We start from the raw sequence: 12,500 nt of genomic DNA, 5'->3' as shown, positions 1-12,500 counted from the left end.
TTCTTCAATACCAGAAGATTGTTGAACATAGTTCTCTCTCCGCCATCTGACACTCCGGAGGTTGTGGTGGCGCTGGATGTGGAGAAGGCATTCGATAGGGTGGAGTGGGGTTATTTATTTTTTATTATGGAGAAATTTGGTTTTGATCCTAAATGTATTTCTTGGGTTAGAGTCCTGTACGAGACTCCGCTTGCCTCCGTACATACTAACGGCATCCGTTCAGCCTACTTCCCTCTCCAGCGTGGGACCCGGCAGGGATGTCCGCTTTCACCCTTGCTGTTTAATATAGCCATTGAACCGCTTGCTATTTGGCTTAAGAATTCGGAGGAATTTAAGGGTGTGACTCGTTTCGGTCGGGTTCATAAGCTCTCCCTATATGCCGATGATCTTCTGGACCCATCGTCCTCGCTTCCCCATGTACTATCGATTCTAGATCAGTTCGGTCGTTTGTCAGGGTACAAACTGAATATTCAGAAAAGCGAACTATTTTTTGTGAATAATTTGGTAAGGTCACAATTCCCCTTTAGGATCTCGGAGGACGGTTTTAAATATCTGGGCGTGTTTGTCTCGAATTCTCCCACAGAGCTGTTTCGTAAAAACTTTCAAGCACTGTTAGACAAATGTAAATCGGACTTGTCCAGGTGGGCTGCCCTCCCCCTATCCCTGGTTGGCCGCATTAACCTCATAAAAACGATTTTACTTCCGAAATTTTTATATCTCTTTCAACACATCCCTATATGTCTCAACAAATCATTTTTTGTTGGCCTTGATCAACAACTTCTTGCTTTCATTTGGCAAAACAGGCCAGCCCGCCTTAGGAAAGCCATTCTACAGCTCCCTAAGACGGAGGGTGGTCTGGCACTTCCAAACTTTAGAAATTATTTTTGGGCCTGCAATATTAATAAACTTCTGTACTGGGCCCGCTGCGACTCCCCAGCCGCCTGTCCACCTTGGGCTCACATAGAGGTGGCATCGTCTAATGGTTCCCTGCACGCGGTGATTTGCCCACAGCTACCCTTATGTTCATTGGGGACCTCCCTAAACCCAGTTGTTAAAAATACTATTAAAATTTGGACTCAATTTAGGAAACATCATGGCCTGCACAAAGCTTCCAGTGGTGCTCCGATTTTGAACAATCCCGCCTTTATCCCTGCCTGCTCTGATTCCGCGTTTCGCACTTGGTCGACTAACGGCCTTAAAATCCTCAACGACCTGTACCACGATGGAGTGTTCTCTTCCTTCGCTTCTCTGTCAACAAGATACAATATACCTAATACACATTTCTTTCGATACCTTCAAATAAGGCATTTTATTAAAAAACAATTTCCTCATTTGCCCAACCGCCCCCCAGAAGCAGAAATTGATCGGTTTCTCTCCTTTGACTCTGACAAACGACGTTTGATATCTGTAATATATAATGAAATCGGCTTTCTGAATCCACTTAACACTTCACCTGCCAGAGAATCCTGGGAGCATGACCTTGGGGCACCTATACCTGACGGGCGGTGGAGAGAAGCTTTGAGACTGGTGCATTCATCCTCTATTTGCGCTAGGCATGACCTAATACAATGTAAGATAATACATAAAGCACATTTCACTAATGCTAGACTGGCTAAAATATACCCCAACCATAGCAACGCTTGTAACCGCTGTAGACAATCCCCAGCTGACCATTTGCATATGTTCTGGACGTGCCCAAAACTCTCAAGTTTTTGGTCGGCTATTTTTGACACTGTCGGGCAGGCCCTTGATAGGACAATAACACCCAGCCCGCTGACTGCCCTTTTTGGCGTTCCGCAGGTGGACGGTTTACCTGCAACCGCTCGTCATGTCATTGCATTAATGACTCTGCTGGCTAGGCGTACAATTCTTTTTAAATGGAAGCTTGCGTCTCCGCCGAGCCATAACAGTTGGATACAAGATGTCTTGCGGTGTCTGCAATTAGAGAAGCTTCGGTTCTCGCAGAAAGGATCTGTGGCATCTTTCCATAAAACTTGGGGCCCCCTCCTGGACCTTATTAGGGACAAGCTTGACATCACCCTAAGCGATTCGAGTAACACAACTTAGACAAAACTGACCGCTGAAGACCCACCCCCCCACCCTCATTCCTTGTGTTTATTTACTTTTACGTTATATTTTATTGTATATCTTATGTATTATTTATTTATTTTACCTTATTTACTCTTTATTTACCTTAATATAGTTTGTTAGATTGAAGCTAAGTTTGCATATACTCATGTGTGTCTATATTTGTTGTGGGCACTAGGCGACAATTACCTTGGGAATTAAGTGGGTGGGTATTGTAAGGGATGGGGTTTATTATGTTACATATTGAAAAATGTGCAGATACTCCAACTTGCTGTTGCCATGATCCATCATGCTGTATTGCCTGCAAAATTCAATAAAAATATTTGGAAAAAAAAAACAAAAAACGTTATTATGGTCTTACCTTTACTTATAAGTGCGGGAACAGTGGTGTTCGTGTTGGAGGAGTTGTAAATTAATGAAATATGAAATCTGTGCTGCAGTCTGCAGGTGTACCTAATGTTGTGTCCCTGCGGTCGTTCGCAGCTCCTCCGGCGCGAGCATTGTTGTTTTTGCACTTTTTGGCTTCTTGTTAAGTGACTTTTTTTTGGGTGGATTCGGTCTTGCACGTGGAGGGTTTGGGTGTGGGCTTTGGTTGGTGTGGCGCTCCCGTCGGGCGGTGCATTCTGCGGCGGAGGTGCTTGGCACCAGGAGGCGGGGTTATGAGGCGAGCGTCTTCGCAGCAGTTTTATGATCGCTCAGCACAAGAAATACTTACACACATACAGTTGTTGACAAAATACACTGGACATTATATACCTCAGCTAACTAAACTATGGACATGCATAATATAATTCATATAGCAATACGATCTCACTGCACAGCAGGCCAGCAGTTAGCCGAATCATTGCGCACAATCCATGTTGAGGCACAACTGAGTGATGTGCCTCAACTGGCTGCTGATCACCGCACCGTCTCTTCTCAATATTTGAACGGCATATGTGAAAATAAAAATAAAAATAATCTACAACTGGTGAAGTTAAATGGAAAATAACTTTAGTATAATCATTGTATACATATAACAATTTAATTAATTTTTTTTTCTTTTTACATTTTTTTTTCTTTCCATGATGGCAGGTGAGGCCCCGCCTCCCCTGCCTCTACTGACGGCACGTCACTGATATATACATATACATACACATACATATATTATATATATATATATATATATATATATATACACATACACGCATATATATGTGTGTGTGCGCGTGTGTGTGTGTATGTGTTTATATATATATATATATATATATATATATATATATATATATATATATATATATATATACACACATATGCTTAAGAAGTATACACGTTAGGTCAGGAAAAAACACAGAGGCTATTTCATCCCTGTTCTTCAGGGGATTTTGTATTTATTTATTTTATCAATTTGTGTAAACCTATTAAAGCATCATCTGTAAAAACCTACTACAGCATCATCCGTATAAACCTACTACAGCATCATCTGTATAAACCTACTACAGCATCATCTGTATAAACCTACTACAGCATCATTTGAATAAACCTACTACAGCATCATCTGTATAAACCTACTGCAGCATCATCTGTATAAACCTACTACAGCATCATCTGTGTAAACCTACGACAGCATCATCTGTATAAACCTACTACAGCATCATCTGAATAAACCTACTACAGCATCATCTGTATAAACCTACTGCAGCATCATCTGTATAAACCTACTACAGCATCATCTGTGTATACCTACTGCAGCATCATCTGTATAAACCTACTACAGCATCATCTGTGTAAACCTACTGCAGCATCATCTGTATAAACCTACTGCAGCATCATCTGAATAAACCTACTGCAGCATCATCTGTATAAACCTACTGCAGCATCTGTATAAACCTACTGCAGCATCATCTGTGTAAACCTACTACAGCATCATCTGTATAAACCTACTACAGCATCATCTGTATAAACCTACTATAGCATCATCTGTATAAACCTACTACAGCATCATCTGTGTAAACCTACCATATTTAGAAACGCGCGCACGAATGCGCAAATCGGCAACGCGCACTCAGTGTCGGTCACGCGCACGAACCAATATGGCCGCCGAGAATCTTCCGTCCGAGTTCGACGTTGTCATTCTTGGAACAGGTACATTTGCGAAATACTCCTCGCTATGATGTTGTGAGCTTGACGACACCTGAAGTCACGTCACTTATTTTTGTCAGCCAACATCCCCTCGCTGGACGACACACAGCACAGTTAGCTTGTGGCTAACATCCGGTTAATTTAAAAGGGCGCTAGCTAACAAACATTAGCATGTACGTGTAGCTTCCATTATAGTATGTTGCAATTCTGATAATACTTCCATTATAACATGCTGTTCCTATGCTAATACCTTAGGGTGTATCGTTTCGTTAGAATAACGATTCAGAATTTGAGGTTGCTGACATATTCAGGGACGATATTATTTAGTAACTAGATGACGGGACAAGCGGTAGGAAATGGATGGATGGATGAGGCAATTCCTGAAGGAATTGCGTGTGAATGCTCCAATGCTGAAGTTGAACTGAAATGCTGACAGAATGTAGTATGAATGTAAGAATAGTTTGAATGTTGGAATGGTTAGAATTTTGGAAGAGTTTGAATTTCCAGGAAAACCGGAATTTGGTTTGGAACTTTGGAAAGTGTTAGTTTGAATGTCCAGGTGTGGAATGTGTTGATGTTGGAATGGTTTGAATAGGTTGAAAAATGTGGGAATTGTGCAACTTGGAAAAATGTCCCATTCATTTCATTGGGAACTTCCTGGAATTTTGGGAAAAGCAGTAATTTTTAGAAAATGATTAGGAGCATGAATGTCCTGAACGAGCTGAATTGGTTTGTGTTGGAATTGTTTAAATCGGTCAAGAAATGTTGAAGTAGTAACAGCTTTTCAATAGAAACATTTTATTATCGAATTTCAGGAAAACCGGGAATGTTTGTAGTTCCTAAACCAACTTGTTTTTTTGTCCTGACTAAGAAACATGTTTTGATAGTGGAACGGTTTAAATGGGATGAAAAAATAAAAAGGATGGAATTAGGGTTAGGAAAAAAAACAGGAATTCCTGGAAATTTGTTGAACGTGGAAAAATGGTAGTTGAAGAATGTGGGAATTGTGCAACTCGGACAAAAATGTCCCATTTGTTTCAATAAGAACTTCGTGGAATTTTGGGAAAAGCGGGATTTTTAAAAAAAATGATTAGGAGCATGAATGTCCTGAATGAGCTGAATTGATTGGTGTTGGAATTGTTTAAATCGGTCAAGAAATGTTGAAGTAGTAACAGCTTTTTAATTGAAAAATTGTATTATGGAATTCCTGGAATTTCAGGAAAACCGGGAATGTTTGTAGTTCCTAAACCAACTTTGTTTTCTTGTCCTGACTAAAAAAAATGTGATAGTGGAACGGTTCAAATGGGATGAAAAAAGAAAAAGGATGGAAATAGGGTTAGGAAAAAAAACAGGAATTCCTGGAAATTTGTTGAACGTGGAAAAATGGTAGTTTGAATGTCCAGGATGAGCGGAATGTGGAATGGTTTGAATCGGCTGAAGAATGTGGGAATTGTGGAAGTTTGAAAAATGGCCAATTCATTTTAGATGGGGAAAATGCAACAAAAAAAAAGAATTATGGGAAATCCGGGATTTTTTTTTTTTAATTGTTGAAGTAGAGCACACAATTCCTGAACAGGCTGAATATTTTGAAGTTACAACGGTTTGAATCAGATGGAAAATGTGTGAATTGTGTAACTTTGAAGAATGTCCTATTGATTTAAATGGGAATTTCCGAAAAAATTGGGAATTTCGGGAACATTTTTTGGAAAATGGTAAAAACTTGAATGGCCTGAAAGATGTTGGATTTTTTCAAATCGGTCGAGAAATGTTGAAGTAGTACCATGTTGAATTGAGAAATGGTATTACAGAATTCTTGGAATTTCGGGAAAACCGGGAATTTTTCCAGTTCAAAAAACAACTTTGTCTTTTGTCCTGATTAAGAGGAATGTTTTGACGGTGGAACGGTTGAAAAAAATGTGGAAATAGGGCTTTGGAAAACCAGGAATTCTGGAAAATCCTGGAGTTTTCAGCTATTTTTGTCATAACAATATTTGTATACTGTTTATTACAGTAGTTTGTGTTATTGATGACAAACCTCCCGATTGACTAGATTGATTAGTAGTGATTGACATGTGAATGTTGTTCAGGTCTTACTGAGTCAGTGGTGGCAGCAGCCTGTTCCCGAGTGGGACAAAGAGTTCTTCACTTGGACACGTGAGTGGACCGTCCTCTGTTCACACACACACACTGACAACATTAACAGGACATCATGTGTGTTTGCAGGAGGAGTTACTATGCAGCCAGGTGGGCCAGCTTCACTTTTAACGCCTTGCTGACTTGGATCAAACAATACCAGGTGACCTCTTACCTGCATCCTCATTGGTCGATCGTCGTCTTGGCTGCTAGAGACAGGACGTAACATGATTTTCTTTGCTGGATGCGGTCAGGAGCAGTCGCAGACCGACGAGGTCCAGGATTGGTCCAGTCTCTTGGAGGAAGGGGAGGAGCCAATATATGTGTCAAACCCAGACTCCGCCTCTATCACCAATTTGCAAGTGTTCTGTTTTACCAGGTGACTTTTTTTTTTTTTAAAGTCTGATTCCTCAAATAATTGGCCTCAAAATAAGCCTAGTCAAAACACATGGAAACACCTTAATCTGATCGTGTTTAGTTTTTGAAAAATGGGATTAACACACCTCGATTATACAATTGGAATGCAGGCGTTGTCAGTGCGCCAATCTCCATGACGACCAGCACGCAATCTTTACTACGTTATTCACAGGACGAGAAGAACAAGTTGGAACTGTTAATGCAAACAGGCACACAAATTAAAGATATAGAAGCTGAAAGAAGTCATTTAAAAAAAAAATCAAGAATATAAAATGCTACCTGTTTTATTAAGTGTCATGATGTTCTCAAGGAAGACACTTTAAATATGAGACATGATGCAAGCACTTTGGTGGAGAAAACCTCTAAATAGCAATCTTTTAAAACTAAAACCTCTCTGTATACACAACGTAATTAAGACAAGGTAAACAATATGTTTATGTTTCGTTAATAATTAATAGTGGTGGATCACATGACTTCACAAGAGCTTTGACCTCATTTATTCAGATCATCCACAACCCAAAATGTTAAAAGAGCCATATTGGACCGAAAATACAAAACAAACTATCTGTCTGGAGACGCAAAAAATTAAAAGCCTTGTATTAGTGTTATAATGAAGACAACACATCATGTACCGTATTTTTCGGAGTATAAGTCGCACCGGCCGAAAATGCATAATAAAGAAGAGGAAACCCATATATAAGTCGTACTGGAGTATACAGGTAAGTCGCATTTTTTGGGGAAATTTACTTGATAAAACCCAACACCAAGAATAGACATTTGAAAGGCAATTTAAAATAAATAAAGAATAGTGAACAACAAGCTGAATAAGTGTACGTTATATGAGGCATAAATAACCAACTGAGAACATGCCTGGTTTGTTAACGTAACATATTATGGTAAGAGTCATTCAAATAACTATAACTTATAGAACATGCTATACGTTTACCAAACAATCTGTCACTCCTAATCGCTAAATCCCATGAAATCTTATACGTCTAGTCTCTTACGTGAATGAGCTAAATAATATTATTTGATATTTTACGCTAATGTGTTAATAATTTCACACATAAGTCGCTCCTGAGTATAAGTCGCACCCCCGGCCAAACTATGAAAAAAAACTGCGACTTATAGTCCGAAAAATTCGGTAAACATAGTGAGTAGAGATGTATCGGTTTCAAAAAGTAAAATGTATGACTTTTTAAAACGACGCTGTACGGAGTGGTACACGGACTTAGGGAGAAGTACAGAGCGCCAATAAACCCTTAAGGCACTGCCCAGTCACATAATATCTACGGATTTTCACACACACAAGTGAATGCAACGCATACTTGGTCAACAGCCATACAGGTGACCGTATAAACAACTTTAACACTGTTACAAATATGCGCCACACTGTGAACCCACACCAAACAAGAATGACAAACACATTTCGGGAGAACATCCGCACCGCAACACAACATAAACGCAACAGAACAAATACCCAGAACCCCTTGCGGCACTAACTCTTTCGGGACGCTACAATATACACCCCCCGCTACTCCCTAAAACCTTGTTACATTGTTTAATGCATCCAGCGGGGCATCACAACAAAATTAGGCATAATAATGTGTTAATTCCACGACTGTATATATCGGTATCGGTTGATATCGGAATCGGTAATTAAGAGTTGGACAATATCGGAATATCGGCAAAAAAGCCATTATCGGACACCTCTAATAATAATACTCGTATGTTGACAATCCATCAAGCGGTGAGGCTTCATACCTAACCAAAGTCGTACTAAAACATTCTGACAGATTTTTGAGCGCCGTGTGTAATGTTCTATATTCTCAATGGAACATTTCAAGTTTTGGCGTTGTTTACTGACATCATCTTGCAGTCTACACGTATCTCGTATGTGTGGCTGCCATCTACTGGTCATACTTATCATTACACCATGTACCAAATAAAATAGCTGTGAGGTCGGTAAAAATATCGGATATCGGCAAAAAAGCCATTATCGGACATCTCTAGTAGTGAGTGTGTCGTTAGCCACGTGACACGTTTGGTTGATGTCGTCCCCAGTGAGGACAGCGAAGATGAAGAAGATGAGGACGAGAAGAAAACCACAGAAGAAGAGTCATGTGCAGGTTCAGAGGAGACGCCGCAGCCAACCGAAGAGGAAGTAAGAGCGACAAAATCCCCACATGCGTTGATTCATGTCACGTGACGTCTTTCGTCTAATCACAGGCTGTCCACACAGAAAAGGAGCAGCCAGAATTGCCACGCCCCCTGGACGCCGCCAGCCAATCAACGCCAAGCAAGAAGATCACCTTTGCTCAGCTGGTGAAAGAAGGACGACGGTTCAACATCGATCTGGTCTCCAAGGTAACCGAGGATCTCGTACCCCGTCATCGTCCATCCCGCGCCGACGTTTCCTTTTCCTTTTAGTTGATGTACGCCCGAGGCTCGTTGGTGGACCTGCTCATCAAGTCAAACGTCAGTCGCTATGCGGAGTTCAAGAACGTCACCAGGATCCTCACCTATCGCCGTGGCAACGTGGAGCAGGTAACGTCGCCGGTGTAGTTTGTGGCGAGACGTCCACGTGACCGGCGTGTGGTCCGCCAGGTGCCGTGCAGCCGGGCCGACGTCTTCGCCAGTCGCGAGCTGTCGGTGGTGGAAAAGAGGAAGTTGATGCGTTTCCTCACTTCCTGTATGGAGGAGACGGAGGAGCGCGAGGGTGAGACGTACGCCGCCGGATGTCCGCGTCCTTTCCCCGACGCCTCTTCTCACTACGTTCCTCGCATTAGACGGCGCGCGGACATATTCGGAGTTTCTCCAACAGCGGCAGCTGGGTGACAACCTGGAGCACTTCCTGCTCCACTCTATCGCCATGGTGACCGAGGACACGCCCGCCGACGAGGGCCTGGCCGCCACGCGCCACTTCCTGCGATGCCTGGGCCGCTACGGTAACACGCCCTTCCTGTTCCCCGTCTACGGCCTGGGCGAGATCCCGCAGTGTTTCTGTCGGTAAGGAAAAAGGGGCGGGCAAAGTCGGTGAGGCGGGAGGAGGCGGGGCCTCAATGTGACGCTGCTTTCAGAATATATATATATATATATATATATATATATATATATATATATATATATATATATATATATATATATATATATATATATATATATATATATATATATATATATAATGTGTGTGTGTATATATAAATGTGTGTGTGTGTGTGTGTATATATATATATATACGTATACACACACACATACACGTATACGCTTTCAGGATGTGTGCCGTGTTCGGCGGCATCTACTGCCTCAGACACCCCGTCAGCTGCCTGCTCCTCGACAAGACCGCCAACAGGTAGCCACACCCCCTCTTCGTCACCACCTGCATCGTCTCATTCTGGCTCCTCCCCATTCCCGCCAGATGTAAGGCGGTGATTGACAGCCACGGACAGCGAATCTCCGGCAGCCATTTTGTGCTAGAAGACAACTACTTGTCGGCAGACTTTAAGAGGATGGCCACGCCCACCAGGTGAGACCCTACGCGCCGCTACATAACAGCCCAATCCAGATCCCTCAAAAAATACTCCAATGACAATTTCAATTTAAAATTAGATGAGTGGGACTGGTCCCCTGTGCTCGCGAGAAACCTGGTCGATGTCGCTTGGGATCGCTTCAAAACGGCGTTCCTAAAGATACTAAATGACATGGCTCCCGTGAAAACAGTCAGGATCAAAGCCCGCTCGGAACCATGGATGAATCCGGACCTATTAGCTGCCATAAAAGACAGAGACAGGAAATACTCTGAATACCAAAAATGTAAAACAGAAGTAGATAAACAACCCAATAATATCAACCTCAAATTACTCCTTTCAACTCTCAAAAAGCAATGCAATAAATTAAGAAATAAGTCAACCAACCTGACTAAATCCTTAAAAAAAAATTACATTAACGACAAAATAGAGGAAAACACGAATAAGCCACGTGAGCTCTGGAAAATTCTCAACAACCAGCTTCCTGGTTGCAGCCAGAAACTTAAAACAAGACTCACCAACATCAGCATCAAGGAGGGTGACTCCCTCATTACAGACAAAATGGAGGTAGCTAGCAGACTTAACGCCTTTTTCACCAGCATAGCTGCAACTCTTGTCAACAAGCTGTCCCACCACTCTGGTCGCTTTGGTGTAGAACACATTAAAGCCTTCTACAGAAAGCTAGGAGTATCCAACAATGATTTCAAATTAGAAATGGTCACAACTGATGAGGTGTTTAAAAAATTGAGCGCGCTCCACCCTAACAAGGCCACCGGCCTTGATAATATTCCCTCCAGATTCCTCAGGGACTCTGCCTCCATCATTGCCCCGATCATCACGCACATAATAAACCTATCAATTACACAAGGCCGAGTACCAAAAGATTTTAAGATAGCAAGAGTAACTCCCCTCTTTAAAAAAGGAAGCAAATTGGAACCTGGCAACTACCGACCTGTTTCTATTCTCAGCTCCATTTCGAAAGTAATGGAGAAAATAGTTTATGAACAGGTCGATAGTTACCTTGCCACTAATAAACTCATGTACAAATTCCAATCCGGCTTCAGAACTAACCACTCCACTGACACATGCCTTCTCTATCTGACTGACCACATCAAACATGAGGTGGACGCGGGCAAATACTGCTGCATGGTCATGCTGGACCTTCAGAAGGCCTTTGACACCGTTAACCACGCTATACTGTTGGATAAGCTCAGAGCAATCGGATTTAACAAAACCTCTTGGAGCTGGATGCAGTCTTACTTGGAGGGGAGGGAGCAGGTGGTAGAGGTGAACGGCACCGTGTCCCCCCCCCTCTCGGTGAGCTGTGGAGTCCCCCAAGGCAGTATATTGGGACCTTTACTGTTCCTAATATACATAAACGACATGTCATCGGCATGTGACTGTGAATTGTTTTTGTTTGCGGATGACTCTGCCCTGCTGGTATCCGGCAAGGACAAGTCACAGGTGGAGAAAATCCTCAGTGCTGAGCTCTGTAGAACTTGCACCTGGCTCGCTGACAACAAGCTATCCATCCACTTGGGTAAAACAGAATCCATCCTGTTTGGGTCCCACATCAAACTTAAGAGAGTCAATCACTTCACCATAAAAGTAGGTGACAGTGTCATCACCAGGAAAGATGAGGTCACCTACCTAGGTTCCATTCTAGAGGCTAACCTTTACTGTGATAAAATGGCAACCAAGGTAATCAAAAAGGTTAACCAACGAACGAGATTTCTCTACAGAATTTCCTCTCTGGTCAACAAAAGCACCTTGAGGATTCTGGCGGGAACTCTCGTTCAACCCTTTTTCGATTACGCATGCACCTCCTGGTACCCTAGCACCTCCAAAACCCTCAAATCTAAACTCCAAACATCTCAGAACAAGCTAGTCAGGTTACTTCTAGACCTCCACCCCAGATCCCACCTCACTCCTACCCACTTCTCTAAAGTGGGCTGGCTCAAGGTGGAGGACAGAGTTAAACAACTTGCACTGAGCCTAGTCTATAAAATCCGCTACACCTCCCTGATACCGAAGTACATGTCAAACTACTTCCTTAACGTAAATGACCGCCATAACCACAACACCAGGGGGTGCTCCACTAACCACGTTAAACCCAGATTCCGAACTAACAAAGGTCTTAACTCATTCTCTTTCTATGCCACATCAATGTGGAATGCGCTCCCAACAGGTATAAAAGAAAGGGCATCTCTATCC

The 12,500-nt window shown here is 42.3% G+C and overlaps 1 protein-coding gene across 1 annotated transcript in view; it reads left to right on the top strand.

Moving 5' to 3' along the window:
* Positions 1-4,131: 4,131 nt before the first annotated feature.
* chm (CHM Rab escort protein) overlaps positions 4,132-12,500 on the top strand; it is a 13,521-nt gene continuing 5,152 nt past the window's right edge. Inside the window, exons 1-11 of the mRNA XM_062070195.1 lie at positions 4,132-4,212; positions 6,297-6,363; positions 6,433-6,505; positions 6,597-6,721; positions 8,824-8,923; positions 8,989-9,126; positions 9,190-9,306; positions 9,367-9,478; positions 9,549-9,768; positions 10,034-10,111; positions 10,178-10,285. Coding sequence (XP_061926179.1) covers positions 4,161-4,212; positions 6,297-6,363; positions 6,433-6,505; positions 6,597-6,721; positions 8,824-8,923; positions 8,989-9,126; positions 9,190-9,306; positions 9,367-9,478; positions 9,549-9,768; positions 10,034-10,111; positions 10,178-10,285 — 1,190 coding nt within the window. The 5' untranslated portion in view covers positions 4,132-4,160. The remainder of the gene's footprint in view (positions 4,213-6,296; positions 6,364-6,432; positions 6,506-6,596; positions 6,722-8,823; positions 8,924-8,988; positions 9,127-9,189; positions 9,307-9,366; positions 9,479-9,548; positions 9,769-10,033; positions 10,112-10,177; positions 10,286-12,500) is intronic.

The sequence above is a fragment of the Entelurus aequoreus genome, linkage group LG14 (genome assembly GCF_033978785.1).
Source record: "Entelurus aequoreus isolate RoL-2023_Sb linkage group LG14, RoL_Eaeq_v1.1, whole genome shotgun sequence".
Lineage (NCBI taxonomy): Eukaryota > Metazoa > Chordata > Actinopteri > Syngnathiformes > Syngnathidae > Entelurus > Entelurus aequoreus.
The sequence above is the reverse complement of the archived record's forward strand: the minus strand, read 5'-3'. Positions and strand labels throughout refer to the sequence as shown.